The sequence below is a fragment of the Pygocentrus nattereri genome, chromosome 25 (assembly GCF_015220715.1).
Source record: "Pygocentrus nattereri isolate fPygNat1 chromosome 25, fPygNat1.pri, whole genome shotgun sequence".
In the NCBI taxonomy this organism is placed as follows: Eukaryota; Metazoa; Chordata; class Actinopteri; order Characiformes; family Serrasalmidae; genus Pygocentrus; species Pygocentrus nattereri.
Genome location: NC_051235.1, coordinates 6,881,064 through 6,902,076, shown reverse-complemented (window position 1 = coordinate 6,902,076; position 21,013 = coordinate 6,881,064). Strand labels below are relative to the sequence as shown.

Here is a 21,013-nt window from a genome sequence, read left to right as displayed (position 1 = left end):
TTAAAAACTCCAGCAGCACTGCTGTGTCTGATCCACTCAGACCAGCACAACACACACTAACACACAGTAAACTCTTCCCTCCTTTACTAACGGCTCCTTCCCTTTTTCACCCTCAGGTTTCCAGGCAGGCAAAATCTCCAAGCTCTCGGACTGGAGCTCCAGTGCTGAGGTCAGCAGTGTGGGCGGGTCCCAGCGTGGCCACGCCTCCACATTGCCGCGAATGAGCAGCCACGGCTCGACAGAAAAAGGTAGCAACACACATATAAACAAACACACAAGAACACACAGTTTCAGAGGATGCTTCATGAGGCTCAACGTATATCTGATCAAATTCATTCGCCAAGACATGTTTGGAGTCTGAAGTCTTCAGAAGATTGAGAGTCTGATGCCCGGTGACGCCCAAAAAGCAGATTTTCGCTCTTTTTGAGGAGGGGGTGGGGGTGGGGTGGTCCTCCCTCTCCCCCATCACTCAGGCCTCTGTTAGCTGACACAAGATTAGCAGTCTCCTCCAAGCGTGTTGAACTCTCCAGTGACGTTGCGTTAGTGGCAGCTTGGATCGATGTGGTATGTTAACATGTATCAGAGGATGCACATGCTAGCCTCGTTCCTCCACTGTACACTCTTCAAAGGTTCTTTAGTAAAGACAACGGTTCTCTATAGAACCACGAACACTCGAAGAACCCTTTGCATGATTAAAGGATCCTATGCTTCATGAAAGGGCTGTTCAGATTGATGGAGAATGTGCTGTAGCTGGTTCTATGTAGCACTAAAAAGGACGTAACAAGCTTGTAACAACAGAAGAACTCTTTTGGGTGCTACAGAGAACCCTTTAAAAAAAACGTTTATAAAGAACCATCTATAGCACATTTATGCACATTCTCCATCTGAAGAACCCTTTCATGAAGCAAAGAATTCTTTGAGATCTTTAAGTGTTAATGGTTCTATATGGAACTATTTTCTTAATAAAGAACCCTTGAAGAACCATCTATTTTAGGAGTGTATGACACTGTTTTCTATACAAATGGACAAAAGTACAGACAGAATTCAGCCTTCAAGGTCTGTTTTTAGCTGTGCTGCCTACATCTGTCCATTTGAGAGAAAGCGGTGTGTCATGCAGTTTGTACGATCATCCAATTAGCTTTTTAGCTACATTAGCCTTGTAGCTCCAGTGCAAAACTAGAGAAGCAAACCTCCCACCCCAATCATGCTTCGGAGCAGCTCCACTTGGGAAAACTGAGAAAAGCTCCCTGTGTGCAAAATGTCCATTGAGATCTATACTGTGGGCTGCAGCGGTCAACAGCTGCTGCTGTTATGCAGTGCTAACAGTGCTTTGTGGGGCAGTCGTGGGCTGGAGTTTAGGGAACTGACCAGAAGGTCGGCGGTTCAGTCCCCAGGTCCGACAGCACATGACCAAGGTGTCCTTGAGCAAGACACCTAACCCTCAATTGCTCCCTGGGCGCCGTGGATAGGGCTGCCCACCGCTCCGGGCAAGTGTGCTCACTGCCCCCTAGTGTGTGTATTCACTACTGTGTATGTGGTGTTTCACTTCATGGATGGGTTAAAAGCGGAGGTGGAATTTCCCCGTTTGTGGGATAAAAAAAAAGTATCACTTAATTTAACAGTGCCTTCCTCGTCTCTGTAGACCCTGAAGCTGATGTGAAGCCGCCACCACTTCCCTTACGGAAGAACCAGAGCAGTGAGGACCTCCTGAGGGATGGGCAGGTACCCCACACACACACACACACACACACAGTGGTGAGATGTTCCTTTCCATTGAGAAATGACCAAGCTCCATGCTGCTTAATGCCCAACTACTTAACTACCTCCACTTTTTAAGTTAGTCATAAGTTTGGACCCTTCGAATGACGTTTTGATTTTTTTAAAAATCTTTTTTAATGAAAACAAGTGAACGCATCCTCTCCAGAGAACACGCCGCACTTTTTAATACCAAATTACTGTTTATTTACTGAAATAAATCAATTTTAATTCCCATAGAAAATCAAGCAAATGCTGTTTGACCAGGGGTGCCGAAACATTTGCACACGACTGTGTTTAACGCGTTGTTCTGTCTCAGGATTAAGCCAGATTAATGGTTAATCTCACAAGACTATGTAAGTGTACGTGAACATAGTAAACGAAGTCATTGGCTTTCTGGGGAATCGCTCTTCATAGAGTAACGTCCAGACACGGCGACTACGACGCAAATTTTATCTACTGTCCAACAGAGGTGTGGACTCGAGTCATATGACTTTGACTCGAGTCACAAATTTGATGACTTTAGACTCGACTTGGGGCTTGAAGACTTTGGACTCGACTTTGACTTCAACACCAGTCACAAACCTTCACCATGAGGCTCAGTGCAGTTCAGTTCAGCAGTTCAGTGCCAGCTGCTCTATTTAAGGTGGAACGGAAATAATCGAACAAGAAGCTGCTGGCGAAAAAAAGTGAACTTCCGCATCATTTAGTCGTCTTTTCTGGAAACTTTGTTCAGCTCAATTTAAACTAGCAGCTGTTTTTAGTTGGCAGGTCTAGTTTTTCCTTTAATCCTATGCACCCAATGCTGCCACAGACACTTTTGATGGATTTCCTTATATTTTGGAAAATATTCTGGTTCTATATATAGACAGGCTAAAGCAGCTGCCCATTGGCTTCTATTATAAGTGTGGACGTAATGGGCTTTGCGTTCTTTTACTACGTAGGGAAGACAGTACTGTGGTATTCCGACTGTAAGGCAGTAGATAGAAAACTGTACCTTAAATGGCTTCATTCGCAAACTACCCTCTATAACAAAGCATTGTGTTTCCTGTCTCTCTGTCCAGTGTGTTGGTAAAGTGCCTCCTCCAGTGCCCAGCAAGCCAGCAAAGCAGTCCAACTTCACTAAGCCCTGCTTCAGCACTGGCACTTTCCCAGGCAAAGCCAGAGCAGCCCCCCAGCTCACGCCACCATCCAATCACAGTCAGAGGGCTCAACTGCCCCCATCACACCATGGCCTGCCGTTGCCCCTACCGCCCAAACAAGACACCCTTCCAGCAGCCACAGTGCGCCCCTTCAGCGTGGAGGGGTCAGCAGGAAAAGGAGCCGCCACCCCGCCGACCCTCCACAAGCCACAGACCCTGGCGGCCAGCTCCATCTACTCCATGTACACACAGCACAGCTCACTGGCCAAGGGTTACCAGGGCCAGAGCACGCTGACCCGCTCCCAGCCCCGCCGTGAGTACTGCCAACACCACAGGGTTAAAGATGCAATCAGCAGTCTGTGATGCTAATTCTGCTAACACCTCAGAGTTAAATATACAGTCAGCAGGCAGTGCTGCTAACAGTTACTCCTCAGAATTAAAGATGCAATCAACAGCCTGTGCAGCTAACACTGCTAACACCTTAAAGATGCAGGGTACACTTTACACCTCAGAATTAAAGATACAATCAACAGTCTGTGCTGCTAACACCTCAGAGTTAGACACAATAAGGAATCAGTGCTGCTAACACCTTAAAAATAAAGATGCAGTGTGCTCCTTACACGTCAGAATTAAAGATACATTCAGAAGTCAGTGCTGCTAACACCGCTAACACTTGAAAGATAAAGATGCAATCAGCTAACGCTGCTAATACCTCAGAGTTAAAGACACACTAAGCAGTCAGTGCTGCTAACAGCTAACATCTTAAAGATACACTCAACTCCTTTACTTTCGCTTTACATTAGGGAGGTTGGAGTTATCAGACTTTTTCCTGTTTGTTTAAATGGCCAACTTTGACAACAACGTTTTTCTTTCTGTGGAACAAGACAAAAATAACGACGTCTGAATACTGAAATATCTGCTTTAATGCAGAGCAGGAAATATTGTATTATGATTTGATGAAAAGTAAAAATAGTTTACGTGGGTGAACCTTAAAGTCAGCACTGGCGCTGCTGCTGTTCTGTGTGCTGAGACTGCTGCTATAGCGCTCACTCAGAGTTAAAGGTGCAGTCAGTAGTGCGAGTGCGGTTATCACTGCTGCCGTGCCGAGTTCAGGCGGTAAAGTCGGCCCTCCGGCAGTGACATTTTAATAACCGAGGAACAAAGAGCTCGTTGAAGAAAGCAAGGCTGGATATTTAAAGCGAGTCTGTCTTCGCTTTACAGCATGAAATCATGAGCGTGACTCATCCTCATCAGCCAACTGTTACGGAGAGGGAGAGGGAGAGGGAGAGGGAGAGGGAGAGGGAGAGAGAGAGAGAGAGAGAGAGAAGCAAGAAGAGTAGATATTGACAATACAGTACATACAGTATAACCGTACGTTCACACCAGCCGCAACTTTTTGCCTCTTGTGGCCCAAAACGCTGCTTGCTCATCGCTTGTGGGTGTATCTGAGCTCAAACTGACCGCTGGTTACCATGGTTTCACTGACGCCAATCACAAATCAGATACATTCCCACTAGAAATAAAAATCTTGTTGAGAAACCGCTTGTGTGCTTTTTTTAATCCCCGTGTCTGCGGTCAGTTTGTGAGGAAAACACTATTTGGTCTTTGATGATCATCTATTTGCGACGAACGCACCACCACAATTATCTAGGAATAATTATCTAGGAACCAAAAACGGAGTGCACTGTTTGACAGTGGCGGAGTTAATTCTCTTTCAATGCACTCACAGTTGTCAGGGTCTTGAAGCGCAGCCCACGTTACACAGAGTTCTACTACACGTTGCTTGCAGTTCCGCATTTCCACCAGAGAGGTCTCCAAATCCCAAAACCTTGCATAGTGCAGCTTTACATAACTCTTTCAAATCCACCACTACACTACGCATCTGTTCCCATATACAGTACTGTGTGAAAGGTTTAGGCATCTAAGCTAATTTTTTTACAATTTACCTCCGCAGTGAGTTTATCACAATATACTCACTGGCCACTTTATTAGGTACACCTTGCTAGTAAAAGGTTGGAACCCCTTTTTGCCTTCAGAACTGCCTTAATTCTTCGTGGCAGACTTTCAACAAGGTGTTGGAAACGTTCCTCAGAGGTTTTATTTGGTTATTTGAGTTACTGTTGCCTTTCTATCATCTGGAACCAGTCTGCCCATTCTCCTCTGACCTCTCACATCAACAAGGCATTTTCGTCCACACAACTGACCGCTCACTGGATATTTCCTCTTTTTCGGACCGTTCTCTGTAAACCCTAGAGATGGTTGTGCGTGAAAATCCCAGCAGATCAGCAGTTTCTGAAATACTCAGACCAGCCCGTCTGGCACCAACAACCACGCCACGTTCAAAGTCCCTTAAATCCCCTTTCTTCCCCGTTCTGATGCTCGGTCTGCACTTCAGCAAGTCGTCCTGTGATTGGCTGACTAGCTATTTGTGTTAACAAGCAATTGAACAGGTGTACCTAATAAAGTGGCTGGTGAATGTACATTAGAATAAAGTCGTATTTATAATTCAAATAAACATAAAAACAATAAAAAGTAACAAGAATTTCTCGGGTCCATATTTTTCCTGGACACCTTCACAGCCGCCACAGAGACTCGTTAATATCATCAATTACATCATGAGCTCAATTTACTGAGCACTGATTGGTCAAACCAGGAGCTGCTTTTTAACTACATATAATACTGGACTTCCTCGAGGAGAGGCTTGGAGATGGGTAAACAAACACACTAACATCCAGAACATCTCTATTATATAATCATTATTAATTCATATTCTATACATTTTGTTTATTTAAATATTAACACCTCAGCAAATAAACACAAACTACACCAAAAATAGATTTTGAAAATGTCTTGGGTGCCTAAGACTTTCGCCCAGTACTCTGTATATTCAGTAATTTAAAAAAAGTGTAATCAAAAAAATGAAATGCCATTATATGTATATAGAATGAGTGTTCATGGCTCTCTGCATGGTGAAATGGTCCTCAGATTGCTGGAGAATGTGTTGTATATGGTTCTATCTGGCACCAAAAAGAGTTCCACTGTTGTTTACAACATCAGGCTTGCAACAATAGAACATGTTGGCGCTAATGAAAGAGAGCGAGAGAGACAGAGACATTTCCTGACTGGCTCTTTGTTTTGCATATCACTAAAGTAACGAGCACACAGGCAAATAGGTGGTTGCCAGATCCACGTGGCATTCCTGCAGCTACATGGGGACACTGTGCCTCTGAGGGAGTGTTATGCAATACTCCGGCCTTCTGTACGGCACTGCTGTTTCCATACTGCATCTACAGTCTGTCATCAGTGCGTATACAGATGTTTATTTACTTAATTATGCTTACACCAATCGGGCACGACATTCTGACCACCTCCTTGTTTCTGCGCTCATTGTCCAGTTGATCAGCTCCACTTACTGTATAGCTGCACTTTGTAGTTCTACAGTTACAGACTGTAGTCCATCTGTTTCTCTGATACTCTGTTACCCTGTTCTTCAGTGGTCAGGACCCCCATGGACCCTCACAGAGCAGGTAGTATTTGGCTGGTGGATCATTCTCAGCACTGCAGTAACACTGACGTAGTGGTGGTGTGAGTGGATCAGAAACAGCAGATCTGCTGGAGTTTTTAAACTTCAGCGTCACTGCTGGGCTGAGAATAGTCCACCAACCAAACATATCCAGCCAACAGCGTCCTGTGACCACTGATGAAGGACTAGAGGATGACCAACACAAACTGTGTAGCAGCAGATGAGCTGTCGTCTCTGACTTTACATCTTCTAGGTGGACTGACATGGTAGGAGTGTCTAATAGAGTGGACAGTGAGTGGACACAGTGTTTAGAAACTCCAGCTGCACTGCTGTGTCTGATCCACTCAGACCAGCACAACACACACTAACACACCACTACCACGTCAGTGTTACTGCAGTGCTGAGTGACCCACCACCCAAATAGGACCTGCTCTGTGAGGGTCCATGGGGTCCTGACCACTGAAGAACAGGGTAACAGAGTATCAGAGAAACAGATGGACTACAGTCTGTAACTGTAGAACTACACAGTGCACCAAAGTGACTGTAACCATGTCCACCAATGAAAAGGGACCTCTATAGGATTCCTACTGACCACATATTACAGGTGTTGGACCATTCCCAGCACAGCAGTGACGCAAATGCTGTGGTCAACAGCAATAATTCATCAAAGTGGCGGATATGATTGATTTTAATATTTTCATACCACTGGAAAAGGAGCCTAGTCCTTCATCAGTGGTCAGTTTCTGTACATGTACTGCAGATTTAATTGGACACCCCTCACTTTGTGTTTTATACTACCATTCTGTTGCAGTGTATGGAAAGCCAGTCATACCGTCCACCGGAGGGCAGCACTCCCACTCCCAGGACAGCAGCTACTCTGAGCGAGGCGCCACCACGGAGGCAGACCAGGTGGACCACTGCGTTAGCTGTCCTGGGGAGGGTCCAGAGTCTGAGCGCGTGCCGCGGCCACTGAGCCCCACCAAACTGCTGCCGTTCCTGTCGAACCCGCACCGGCTACAGAGCGACGCCGACCTGGAGGCGCTGCGGAAGAGGCTGCACCACGCACCACGGCCCCTGAAGAAGCGCAGCTCCATCACGGAGCCTGAGGGGCCCGCAGGCCCAAACATCCAGAAACTGCTCTACCAGAAGACCACGCTCGCCGCCATGGAGACACCCGACAGGGAGGGGTCAGGCAGTGCCCCGGGACAGGAAGATGAGGCTGGCAGGGTGCAGAAGGAGGACGACTCCGTCCCACCTCCGCTACCCCCACGCTCCCCGGTCCCAGATGAGAGTGGGAGGGGTGAACAGCACCCCCTGCTGGAGGAGGACGAGCAGGAAGGCGGCGGCCCCATTCCATCCGAACCGTATACAGAGGAGTATCCCCCGTACCCGCCACCTCCTTACCCCAGCACAGGGGACCAGGATGGCCCAGGGGAGGACAGTAGCAGCATGAAGGCTCCGGAGGTCACGGGACAGGTCACACTACCCCCGGTACACCTACTGCATTCTCAATTGCTCTGTTTTTCAAGCCTACACTCGACAGGTTCTTCAAGATTGAGAGATAAAGTAATAAATTCAAACACCATTTTGCATAATAACCTTGGGTGCTGCAGCATTTAGAGGCATTAAAGGGCTCATATTATGAGTTATCCTCACTTTAAAAAGAATAAACAAATAAATAAGGGGTTGGACATAGAAGGTAAACATTGTTCCAATTTAAAAACATACCGTCCATACAGTCCATACATGGAAACTCAGCCACGTACTGAATTCATTGCTTTTATATCATTGAAAACTGACATATTTACAAATGACTGTCTAGTCAACCTATAGCAGGTTAGCCCTGTCCATTCATGCTGAATAAGGGAAAATAGAGGGCAGCCAATCAGAACAAAGATCATTTAAATATATGCCATTCTTAAAGGCACAGTAACAAAAAAGGCCTACTTAATTCTAATGAAAAGTAGTCATGTAAAAATGAATTATGACCGTTTTTGGAACATAAAACCACACAAATGTCATAACTAGACTTTAAAAATAAAACGCAAGAAAAAAATAGGATGTGAACCCTTTCAATGCTTTAGACATCTGGTTCCTATCACCACCACTGTAAACAGCTCTGACTCGGCAAGTTTTTCAATAGGGCACTTCACTTTAAGCCGCTCTGAATGACTTCATTAACGTCGTCATTTTTTAATTATGCGGGAACTTTGAAGTTCACAGATGCACAGTGCTAAAAATTTCCTTTAACTTCAGGCAAGTCCTGGCTGATTGACTACATCTGTGCAAACAGGAAAGCTGGAAAACTGTCGCTTTAAGTGACCATATTATCTTCACTCTCTGGTAAAGAGACGGAGGCGGACAGATTAAGACCGAAACAGCAATTGGAACTAATACGGAGAGAGTGAGAAGGAGCGAGTCGGGTCAGCACACTCAAATGAACCCTCCATTCTGGTTCCTTTCTGAGGCTGTTGCTTAGCAACTGACCACACTAAGATCCTAATCACTGCCTGCGGACTCATTAAACATTGAAGTGGGAGAGGAATGCCGGCCCGCGAGTGTCGGCAGCGTTTATTACTCCACTTTGAAAGAATGAATCATCATCCGCTCACCCCCAGAAACCTCAGCGTCCACACAGTGGTCTCACGTGCTAAACAGTGGGGACGCTCCAGTACCACGTCTTCTTTTCCGATGCCGATACCTGATCCTTAAACATCGGCCGATACTGAGTACCGTGGCTAGCTTTTTGCACATTCCTCTATTAAATATTTTTACACCTGTTAAGTGATACTTTTTAATCCCACAAACGGGAAATTCCACCTCCGCATTTATCCCATCCGTGAAGTGAAACACCACATACACACTAGTGAACACACACACACTAGGGGGCAGTGAGCACACTTGCCCGGAGCGGTGGGCAGCCCTATCCACAGCGCCCGGGGAGCAATTGGGGGTTAGGTGTCTTGTTCAAGGACACCTCAGTCATGGACTGTTGGTGCTGGGGATCGAACCGGCAACCTTCCGGTCACAGGGCCAGTTCCCTAACCTCCAGCCCGCGACTGACATATAGCAAAGCTGTCCATTTCTGCATGTGCCTGAACTCCTCTATGCATGTTCTGCCTCCCTCTGCAGGGGAAGAGGACGAACCTGCGGAAGGTGGGCTCGGAGCGGATCAATCACGGCATGAGGGTGCGCTTCAACCCGCTGGCGCTGCTGCTGGACGCTTCTCTGGAGGGAGAGTATGACCTGGTGCAGAGGATCATATACGAGGTGAGGGCCTCATGAGGAGCAGGTGAAGCTTTCAGACACTCTGTAGTTTTGAGAATGTGAGTGACGGCAAACACGTTGATGCTTTGGTTCATCACACTGGATTTGGATGACCAGGAAGGTCGGACAGAAGGCAGCGGTCACTCGCAAAGAGTTGGAGGATGACCTGAAATCATCAGGAACAACAGTTACTTAGCAAATAAGTGTGTATGATCTCAAGAACACTACACCCACAGTGAAGTATGAGGGTGGGAGCATCTCCACAAGACAAAGGCCCATTCCCATTTCTTATTTTTACCCCTACCCCTTGTTTTTTGAGTGTCTTCGTGCCCCTTGGAACTGAATTACAAGGGGTAGAGGTTGAAATCTTCCTCTATGAAATGGGACCCTCAAATAGAAAGAGCATCACTTCATTAACAGCTACTAGCACTGCTCTGTAGGCGACCCTGCTGGTCTGCAGTGACAGCAGAGGAGGGGAAAGTTCAGCTTTTAGCTACATTTAGGAATCATACGCCTTCAAAGAGGGGGGCAATTTTTATCATCACCCACCAATAATCTTTCACTGACACGAAGTCAGATATTCACCAGATTCTTGTTCGAATTGTCCCGTCCCACCTTAAATGGAGCAGCAGTTACATTCTGGCGCTCCAGGCATCAGAACTTCTGGACTATTTAAGGTGGAACGGGACGTTTAGCTAGCTACCAAGACATCAGCGTTCTGTTACTGTTTTATGCTTGTTATAAAGAAAAAGACCAATAATCCACTGAAACAGTATTAAAATAAGATAAAACGGTGGTTATCGTCATTTTTAACAGAGACAATTCTCACTTTTGTGCGTTTCTTTGGTCTTTTTTACTTTTTTTTCCCCCTCATAACACTCTGTTTGGATTGTGCCTCAGAAAAGCCTCTGCTTGGAGGGCCTTGTAGCCCCAACACTTCACCCTACCCCTCTATCTCAATAATCGGGACACCCGACCCCTAGACGTGAACGTGAAAACCAGGGCTAAGTTGTAGGGCTGAGGGGTGAAAAGCAATTGGCCTAATCTCCTGACTTGAGTCCTATTGAAGCTGTGTCCCCATCGGAGGGACCCTCGTAGCTTTGAGGAACTGGAGATGGGTCGCAGAGAGGAATGGGCAGAAGTGAAATGTGCAGAAAGCAAATAACTTCTTAGCGAGGTTACAGTCGTCCATAACGGCTTGGCCACAAAGTGATACTAATTCATTTATAGTGTCTGAATAAATATATTTATGCTGTGTTTAGACATGTATCTTTATAAATATACACCTTTTGTTGATTTTACTAAGTACAAGTCAAAATACATTATTTTTGTAGACGTATGTGCTGGAATATTAATATGTGACTACTTATCTCTGGACAGGTGGAGGACCCCAGTCTGCCTAACGATGAGGGCATCACTGCACTTCATAACGCAGTGTGTGCCGGACACACCGAGATTGTGAAGTTCCTGGTGCAGTTTGGCGTGAACGTCAACGCTGCCGACAGCGATGGCTGGTGAGAGGACGTCGTCTTAGCGTTTTAAAGTTGTACTGGAGCCAGCGGTCACACTAAACCACAACGGTTTTCTTCTCTCTCTCTCGTGATCAGGACCCCTTTGCACTGCGCCGCCTCCTGTAACAACGTACAGGTATGCAAGTTCTTGGTGGAGTCCGGAGCCGCGGTGTTTGCCACCACCTATAGCGACATGCAGACGGCAGCAGACAAGTGTGAGGAGCTGGAGGAAGGATACGCTCAGTGCTCACAGTTCCTCTACGGTGAGCTTTGCTGATCTGATCTGGGCCTCGTTACCCAGACAAAGAGTAAACACCAAGGGATAAAAAGGAATGTGGACACTTTATCCATGCCTAACCATCCTCAGAGCACTGCTGTGTGGTGGGTGCTGACGTGTTTGTTGTGTGTGCAGGCGTGCAGGAGAAGATGGGCGTGATGAACCGGGGGGTGGTGTACGCTCTGTGGGATTATGAGGCCGAGAGTGCTGACGAGCTGTCCTTCACCGAGGGAGACTGCATGACCACTCTGAACAGGGACGACGGGCAGGAGAGCGAGTGGTGGTGGGCTCGCTGCGGAGACAACGAGGGGTACATCCCCCGCAACCTGCTCGGGGTCAGCATCTCTGCGCGAGTTGTTTCACAGACTCTAACCCATAAATTATTAGAACCACATCGCTTGTGCATCCCTTCACTGGCCACTTCATAGGAAACACCACCCTCGTGCTTCCACTCTGGCCACTTTATTAGAAACACATACCTCATGCTTCCACTCTGGCCACTTTATTAGAAACACCTACCTCATGCTTCCACTCTGGCCACTTTATTAGAAACACATACCTTATGCTTCCACTCTGGCCACTTTATTAGAAACACATACCTCATGCTTCCACTCTGGCCACTTTATTAGAAACACATACCTTATGCTTCCACTCTGGCCACTTTATTAGAAACACATACCTTGTGCTTCCACTCTGGCCACTTTATTAGAAACACATACCTCATGCTTCCACTCTGGCCACTTTATTAGAAACACCTACCTTGTGCTTCCACTCTGGCCACTTTATTAGAAACACATACCTTATGCTTCCACTCTGGCCACTTTATTAGATACACATACCTCATGCTTCCACTCTGGCCACTTTATTAGAAACACCTACCTCATGCTTCCACTCTGGCCACTTTATTAGAAACACCTACCTTATGCTTCCACTCTGGCCACTTTATTAGAAACACCTACCTTGTGCTTCCACTCTGGCCAGTTTATTAGAAACACCTACCTTGTGCTTCCACTCTGGCCAGTTTATTAGAAACACCTACCTTGTGCTTCCACTCTGGCCACTTTATTAGAAACACCTACCTCATGCTTCCACTCTGGCCACTTTATTAGAAACACCTACCTTATGCTTCCACTCTGGCCACTTTATTAGATACACATACCTCATGCTTCCACTCTGGCCACTTTATTAGAAACACCTACCTTATGCTTCCACTCTGGCCACTTTATTAGAAACACCTACTTTGTGCTTCCACTCTGGCCACTTTATTAGAAACACCTACCTTATGCTTCCACTCTGGCCACTTTATTAGAAACACATACCTCATGCTTCCACTCTGGCCACTTTATTAGAAACACCTACCTTGTGCTTCCACTCTGGCCACTTTATTAGAAACACATACCTCATGCTTCCACTCTGGCCACTTTATTAGAAACACCTACCTTGTGCTTCCACTCTGGCCACTTTATTAGAAACACCTACCTTGTGCTTCCACTCTGGCCACTTTATTAGAAACACCTACCTCGTGCTTCCACTCTGGCCACTTTATTAGAAACACCTACCTTATGCTTCCACTCTGGCCACTTTATTAGAAACACATACCTCATGCTTCCACTCTGGCCACTTTATTAGAAACACCTACCTTATGCTTCCACTCTGGCCAGTTTATTAGAAACACCTACCTTATGCTTCCACTCTGGCCACTTTATTAGAAACACCTACGTTATGCTTCCACTCTGGCCAGTTTATTAGAAACACCTATGTTATGCTTCCACTCTGGCCACTTTATTAGAAACACATACCTTATGCTTCCACTCAATGGCCAGTTTATTAGAAACACCTACCTTATGTTTCCACTCAATGGCCAGTTTATTAGAAACTCTTACCTGGCTTCCACAGTGACCGGTTTATGTTTATGCTGTCCTCTCTGCAGTTATTACTTTACTAAAATGAGCTCTTCCCTTTTGCAGCTGTACCTGCGGATCAAGCCCAGACAGAGGAGTTTGGCCTAAATCTCCCTCCAGGATCTTATGGTTCAGTCCCAAACCGGCGTGCCCTAATATCTCGTGCACACTTCACAGTGAAAGCAGTGTTACTGCACACTGGAACATTTGTGAGCTTTAACTGCTGTGACTGGTGTTTTTTTTTGTTGTTGTTGACTCATTAATTTACAAGCACAATGAGAAGACGATTGTAAGTGGCCCTCAGAAGTGTCTTCACTTCTTTTGTAGACGAGGAGTTTTTTCATGTAGCGACGTCTAATAACGGTTTATTGATATTGCTAAGGCCTTTTGTAGATGCTGAAAGACAGGACTAACGTGAACAGCTGGGCTAAGTTAGACGTGGAAACCATTCCTTATTTATAAAGCTCTGTTAAATGATTTGTACATATGGATAGAAGCGATGACTCCGGTGCCCTTCATCCACTGTGAGGATTTTATCAGGTTTTATGTTTGTGTGTAACGTTCCTTGTCTCTTTTACATGAATGTAGCTCTGTATCACAAGCTGTTGTGCAAGCCTGAGGCTCCGAGATGCAGGAGTTCTTTAAAGGAATAATTCAGCTCATCCTTCAGCCCAAATGTAGTCAGTCAGCCAGGGTGTGTTTGGTGTCCAAAGGCTACGTTCACATTACCAGGCTGAAGGGGCTCAAATCCGATTTTTTGCCCTAATGTGACTCAGATCCATTTTCAGGGCTGTGTGGACACAAATCTGATCTTTTCAAATCCGACCTGAGCCACTTTAGCTACGTTCACATTACAAGCCTCATTGCTCAAATCCGATCAAGTCCAATCTCTCTGACACAGTGTTTCACACTCGTTTAGGTAATAGATCCAGGACCACATATGAAAGTGGTTCAGGTCAGATTTGAAAAGATCCGATTTGCGTCCACACAGCCCTGAAAACACCAGATCTGAGTCACATTAGAGCAAAAAATCAGATTCGTGCCACTTTAACCTGGAGGTAATGCAGTAATGTGAATGTAGCCTTTCATATGTGGTCCTAGATCGGATACATATCCGATTCGTGGTCATGTGACCCTAATGTGAACGTTCAGATTGGAATTCATGTGCGCCATCATTCGGCGTTACTCTGGCAGCAGCGCTGAACAGACGTTAAAGCCTGTAAACGGTGGAAAAGCAGCTTATCTCACCTTTTTCTCCTTCTGCTGGCTCTAATAATGAAGCTGACAGCTGAGTAGGATGAGCTCATGAAGGTCATTTCAGGCCGGTTCATTCACATTAATGATGGATTTGAGTCACTTGCCTAAAGAGAGTGGATTTAAGCAAATAAATCAGATTTCAGCAACAAGGCTTGTAATGTGAACGTAGCCAAAGGGTATAAAAATGGACAAAAGTACAAAAAGAACACTTATTGTCAGTTTTACAGACAAGATTCAGTGTTCAAGCCCATTTCTGCTCCTTCTTTAAAGACTTACTATCGCAAAATAACTCTTCTCAAAATATTCACTTCTACTGAAATAATGACTTGTCATCATGACTTACTCTCTTAAAATACTGACTTGTTACATCAAATAATTGCCGTTTCATAATGACATTCTGTGTAAAAATGATCCTGAAACGATTACTTATTCTAGTAACTCGTTATTTTTACATCTGAAAAATCTTAAAGAAAGTCATTCATTTGAGATCTTCATTTAAGTCACTATTTCCAGAAAATGCACCCTTATTTGGAGGTATTAAGTAAATACTTCAAGAAAATATTATTACATGATCTTCCATTTTGAGTTTGATTACTTTGACCTAAGTCAAAATTTTGACGTTAGTGTTCGAAACGGAACAAACAGGCATTTTTGGCAGAGAAGAGCTTCCAGAGGAACCACATCTGTTTGAGTCTTATGAATATTGTCTTAAATATCTTGTGTATTCCGTAAGAATAAGAAAAGCTCTATACCTGTTTCACTTGAGTAACTGAAAAGAAAAACCCCAAAAAGCCACCTTTTCAAACTTGCTTTGAGCTTTTATCACCCGGTACAGTCTGAGCAACCTTCAGAGCAAATGAGTACGTTCTAGCTAGCGCTCTGAAAAAGTAAGGACCTCATTTGGACTGAAACCATCAACTCGAATTACGGGAATCTCGCCAGCGAGCCAAGTCAGAATCTCCACCAATTTCAGCGCGCTGAGCTACTGCATGCTACCAGAGACGAGATGAACAAATGTTTGTTTCTCCACAGAAGCGTAGGCGATCATAAGTCCTAAACGTCGGTTAATCGATGTTTTCGATCATAGAATTTTACCGATTGTGTATAAGCTTGCTTTACTAGCCTTGCAGCTCCAGCGCAAAACTACAGAAGCAAACTTCAGGCACCAAATGTCTTGACTGACCTACTACTTTTGGGGAAAAACTGTGTAAATGAGTGTTTGCCAAGATATTCCTTTTGTTCGGTAGCACGCTGCCCACAGTGCCCACAGCTGGTCCTCAAACTCCAGCCAGGGACCTCCACAAATGGTAGCCCAGGTTTGAGTCACCAATCGAGTCTCAGCGATTGTCCTATAACAGCGGTTATAATGACATTTAAAGGAATTCATCACTCTGGTGCTCAATGAGACGCAACCACAGAGCTGCGTGTTCACGGCCTCCTCAGATTCAATAAACGCTTTCTACGAACATCGTGCTTTTTGTGAGCCTCTGTTTATTTGCCGCTGTCAGGTCTTTGGACTCTGTTTCTGTCTTTGTTCCGTTGGTCATGTATTTAAACTTTAAGGTTAAATTGTAGATTGTTAGCTTTAGCTCAAAAGGTTGTTGCATCTGTATTGGTTAAACCCACAGCCCACTGAGCTCCAACAACATTCGTCAAAGTTGTGTAAAAATGAGCGCAGATGTAACGACATGCGAACTGTTCTGCGTCTGATTCATGAATCATTCGTACAACATGGAAACGATGAGATTTGAGTGCAATTGATGAATTGGCTTCGGTGTATGAAATCAAGCGCTGACCCACCAGGCACCTCATGAAGCACGTCCTAATTCGGTAGCATCCCTAATTTGGTAGGGAGCCAGTTTTATTAAATTTTTTAAAGACAGTACAATGAGCGTTTACATTGTGCCTTGCACCCGTACCCCAGGCCCCGATGACGGCCATGAGAGCCGACAAGGCCCGAATCCCGAACTCAAGAGGGGGACATCAGCCACCGGAGAGGGGACAACGGCGACCGTGAGAGCCACAAAGGCAGGATGCGAGTCTGAAACTCCGCCATCTGGGCCCCATCTCCTGATCCACCAGCATCATCTCGCTCTCCTCAAGGGCAGCGTGAACACCTGAGTTGAGAGAGAAAAGCTCAGTGCACCCTCTGCAACACAGCCACCTGGATCAAACACCAGGCATATTAAGGTGGTCTTGCTGTGGGCCCGGAGGCACTCCTCTCCCCGTTGTCCTTGCGGGGCTTCGTCCTCCCTCAGAGTTTACGCCCCACCTTCCTGCCGGTTCTCGCAGCTGCCATCGGTGCCTGGTGTCTAAATGCTGTATTACTGTTTTGTATTGTTTATTTGATGGGTGGAGTCAGTAGTGAATAATAAAAGAACGGTGTAATGTCTTTCAGTGGAACATGGAAAAGTTGCAGCGTTTGTTTATACCAACTAAAAATGTTTTTCAAGATTTTGGCCTAAAACGTACATTTTTAGATCCATTCATGGCAGATAGGTGTATGTGGGATGCGGCAAGGCAAAGAAGTGTCCGAACAAATTTACCACTATATTCAACATCACGTGTAAATACTCAGAAATCACTTGTAGGCTCACTGGTGGTTCTGGATAGTGAATAAAATGGGTATATTTGTGTAGTACACATGGCGAGCCCTGGTTCCTATCACATCTTTTCTGATGGAACTGATGTAATTCCCCCTTTAAAGGGACCAAAAGTAACCAAAGGTGGTCAGTTGGATTGATTTCCATCGCCCAAATACCTACTGCACCGAATACTGTACATAAAACGAGATTGTCTTGGTAGCTAATCCACAATAAAACATCTCTTTATTACTTAAACGAGTTGCAGTGCATTTACAGTGCAGTCCACAGAAACATTTCCCAGGACGCAAAGTGCATCCAGTTTCTTCATGCACGCTTCTCTTATTGGATTCGCTTCTACAGAGTATGTAAAGCACAGCATGCAGTTACACCGGCCTAATGCTGTGCCACGGAATTCAAGACGGAAGGTTACTGGGATGAAACTTGTAGAAAACGGAGAAAAAAAGCTTCACAAGCTGTCGCAAAACCCAAGACCAAGCAACGCAAAGCGTACATCGAGGCCCAAGTACAACACATTCAATCATTTTTGCTGATTAATTGCACAAAATCTCAAGAAGAAGCACAAGGGAGGGAGGTGGGAGGGAGGTGGGGGGGGAGTCGGGGGGCGGAATTACAGAACACGTACGTACGACATCATCACTTGGACTTCCTGGACATGCACAGAATCAGTCAAGAAACAGCTGCCGTTTGGTTTCCCCCATAAAAAAAGACCCTCTCTGAGAAGACACATCAGCTAAACGTGCTAATCATCCCCCAATACCGAAGAGTTCGCTCACCTAGCATGTAGGTGTTTTCGGTTTCGGACGTTCGTACAGCCCTTGCTTGGCACAAACAAGCAAGAAACATGTCTAAAGTCTAAAGCCATGCCCTCGGGCACAGAATAAAGTCGACTCCCGCAGAACCATGAAGATTCGGACTCCATTGTCCAGGGCTGGGCGATACAATGTCGCATATCATTACGATATGAAATTAAATACGAGTAGGACTTAGTCATACTGTTACCAAAACGATGTCTACTTCAGCGCTGTATTCAAAGGTAACCAGAAAGATGCACTAACAGTCAAACGTTTGGACGCACCCACCCAACAATCCCATTATAATGATCTGATTACTCCAACGGTCAAGTAAACTCTGATTTCTTAAAACGGAGTAAGGTCTAGAAGATCTGACGAAGAAATCTGACAAAGAAGCTGGATTTTGGCTCAGTGATCAGATTTCTCAGTGTATGTGAACTCTTACTCTGATTTCTTTCGGATTTCTCAGTCTGAGCATGTGCGGAAACAGAGAGTGGTACTGGAAATAAGCGAGCAGAATACATGGTTGACGAAACGAAGGATTTAGATATTCTTCTCCCTCTAGATGATGTGTGTTCATGTTTTTTTTTTAAATCGTAGCTTATGGTGCTGGTGGTTAGCTGAATTATGAAAACTGCTGTATTGACAGAACACAATGTGGAAAGCATGGCCATGAATTTGAATAGCGCTTGCAATCTTAAGTCTCTCCAGTAGGGAGCGCTATTAGCACGCAAGTGACCATGATACTGAAGAAACCTACAATCGGAAGAAGCTCATGAACACGTCCGCGGTAACATGTATTATAACGACAGGTAAAGTACTTCTGAACAGTATTTCGTCAAAATTCGATATTACTCAATATTATAAACTGGATGTGCGGTTTTACTAATGATTATTCAAGTTAATGCTGAAAAAAACACATACACTAAAAATACAACTGCAGCGGACTTGTTTTTGGGGGGTGGCAATATTATCGATAATTTTAACATGAAAATTATGATTAAGTGACCCTTATTAGTCCCAAATTTCACCCATCCGTGAAGAGAAAGACCACATACACACTAGCGACCACACACACTAGGGGGCAGTGAGCACACTTGCCCAGAGCGGTGGGCAGCCCAATCCGCAGCGCTGGGGGAGCAGTTGGGGGTTAGGTGTCTTGCTCAAGGACACCTCAGTCATGTGCTGTCGGCTCTGGGGATTGAACCTGCGACCTTCCGGTCACGAGGCTGGTTCCCTAACCTCCAGCCCACGACTGCCCCAGATATCGTGCTTGTTAATTTTATATATCGCCCAGGAATATTTAAGACATTTAAGGCAACCTCGTTTCTGACTGGCTTCAGTGTGAGTGCGTGGAGCTAAATTGATGTAGCCTGAACAGGTGGCTGTATATAAATGTGCTAGTGTCCATATACAATCTGTATGGGCTTGAAAGTGAATGGTACGTTTTGAAACTTGAAGTGGGCAAAATTTGGTTTACGATGACGAAAAAACACATTCGGTAACGTGTGTCCAAACTTTTGAATGCCTCTGTATTTTCTACACAGACCACTGACCCTAGATCAGCCCACTTCAAAGTGACCGACCCTTCAGTGGTCTAGAACCATCAGCCAGCTCTGTTAGTCCTGCTAATCATCAGCTGCTGAGTGAAAACACAACATCTGTCCCAACCCAGCAAACTCGGCAGAGCCTTTCACAGCTGATCATATTAATAAAACCACCGAATATGGTGATATAATATGGTTATCATATCTAGAGAGTATCGCCCACCCCTAGCAGACGCCTGGAGTACTTCCACTGTTTCCATAGAAGACTCCATCACCCATAAGACCCTGCGGTTGTAAGCCTCTCACTCAAGACTGTCACACAGATACAGTAGTTATTCTCAACACTCTGAAGGAATTCTAAGACTAACTCTAATGCAGATCTACAGTAACTAAAGACAATTCATATCACTGCTTTAATACCGTATAAACATACACCGTTGCCAGTTTATTAGAAACACCTACCTTGTAGCTTCTAAGGCCTGAGCAATACGAACACTGTGTCTAATACTGATAGGGGATAAAAGTTCTGATAACTGCTAATATCAGCCAATATAATGTTATATTTTTATCATCGCTGTCCAAAAAAAGTCTTTATTTTTCTCCATGATTTCAACGGCTGCTGCCCAAATTGTGTGAAAATTTCATGACGAACGGCTCAATAGAAATGCTCCAAAATGACTAGAAATACATTCCTGTTACATTACCTTCCATTAATAGTTAAGAACATTGTTTCCTTCTTCATAAAGGTAGTATTTTACAAGGTTTTCATTGGACTGTGGTAATATTTTAGGGTTTAATTTTCTATTCCAGTAATATTAAACCCGGCTTTTCTGATGATATGAATGTAATGCTTCTTGTGTTTGTATGGGTTTTAATTTTATGTTCAAAGTCACCAGTTCAGCCTGTGTTGCTGGTGTAAAGTTAAAACAGAGGTCATTCACATTGGCTTCCCTGGTGCCATGACCACTTAAGATCTCACCTTTTAAGGTTGAGGTTGTGAGTTTGAATCCGGGCAGCTCAGAGATCAAAAATGTCTATAATATTAAGCACATTATCTGCAATATTTTTGCTAATACTGATAAAACCGTAAGTCGTTAATACTGATTGATATTACTGGACAACCAATATATCGGTCAGGCCCTTTAGCTACACTCGCTGGCTATTTAGCCACCTATCCAAGAGGTCTGTAAATGTAAACCAACAAAGTGCACCTACAGTCATATGCAAAAGTTTGGGCTCCCTGGTTAAATGGCACGTTTTGTTGATATTCAAGTTACACATGCTCTACAGAGAACACACAGATTTTAAATGCACTGCTTATTTGCTGAATTTAACAAAATATAAAATGTGGCCTGTGATTTATTTTTACTAGAATTTTGTTTTGTTTTTTCACAGTATGTTCAAACTTAGTAGATAATTAAGAATCGTGCACTAAA

The 21,013-nt window shown here is 44.8% G+C and overlaps 1 protein-coding gene across 2 annotated transcripts in view; it reads left to right on the top strand.

Moving 5' to 3' along the window:
* tp53bp2b (tumor protein p53 binding protein, 2b) overlaps positions 1-16,099 on the top strand; it is a 56,883-nt gene extending 40,784 nt beyond the window's left edge. For both annotated transcript variants that reach the window (XM_037534680.1, XM_037534679.1), the window contains exons 10-18: positions 117-248; positions 1,643-1,722; positions 2,820-3,210; positions 7,232-7,911; positions 9,553-9,690; positions 11,068-11,201; positions 11,295-11,461; positions 11,611-11,810; positions 13,443-16,099. In XM_037534680.1, coding sequence (XP_037390577.1) covers positions 117-248; positions 1,643-1,722; positions 2,820-3,210; positions 7,232-7,911; positions 9,553-9,690; positions 11,068-11,201; positions 11,295-11,461; positions 11,611-11,810; positions 13,443-13,484 — 1,964 coding nt within the window. In that variant the 3' untranslated portion in view covers positions 13,485-16,099. The remainder of the gene's footprint in view (positions 1-116; positions 249-1,642; positions 1,723-2,819; positions 3,211-7,231; positions 7,912-9,552; positions 9,691-11,067; positions 11,202-11,294; positions 11,462-11,610; positions 11,811-13,442) is intronic.
* Positions 16,100-21,013: the final 4,914 nt, after the last annotated feature.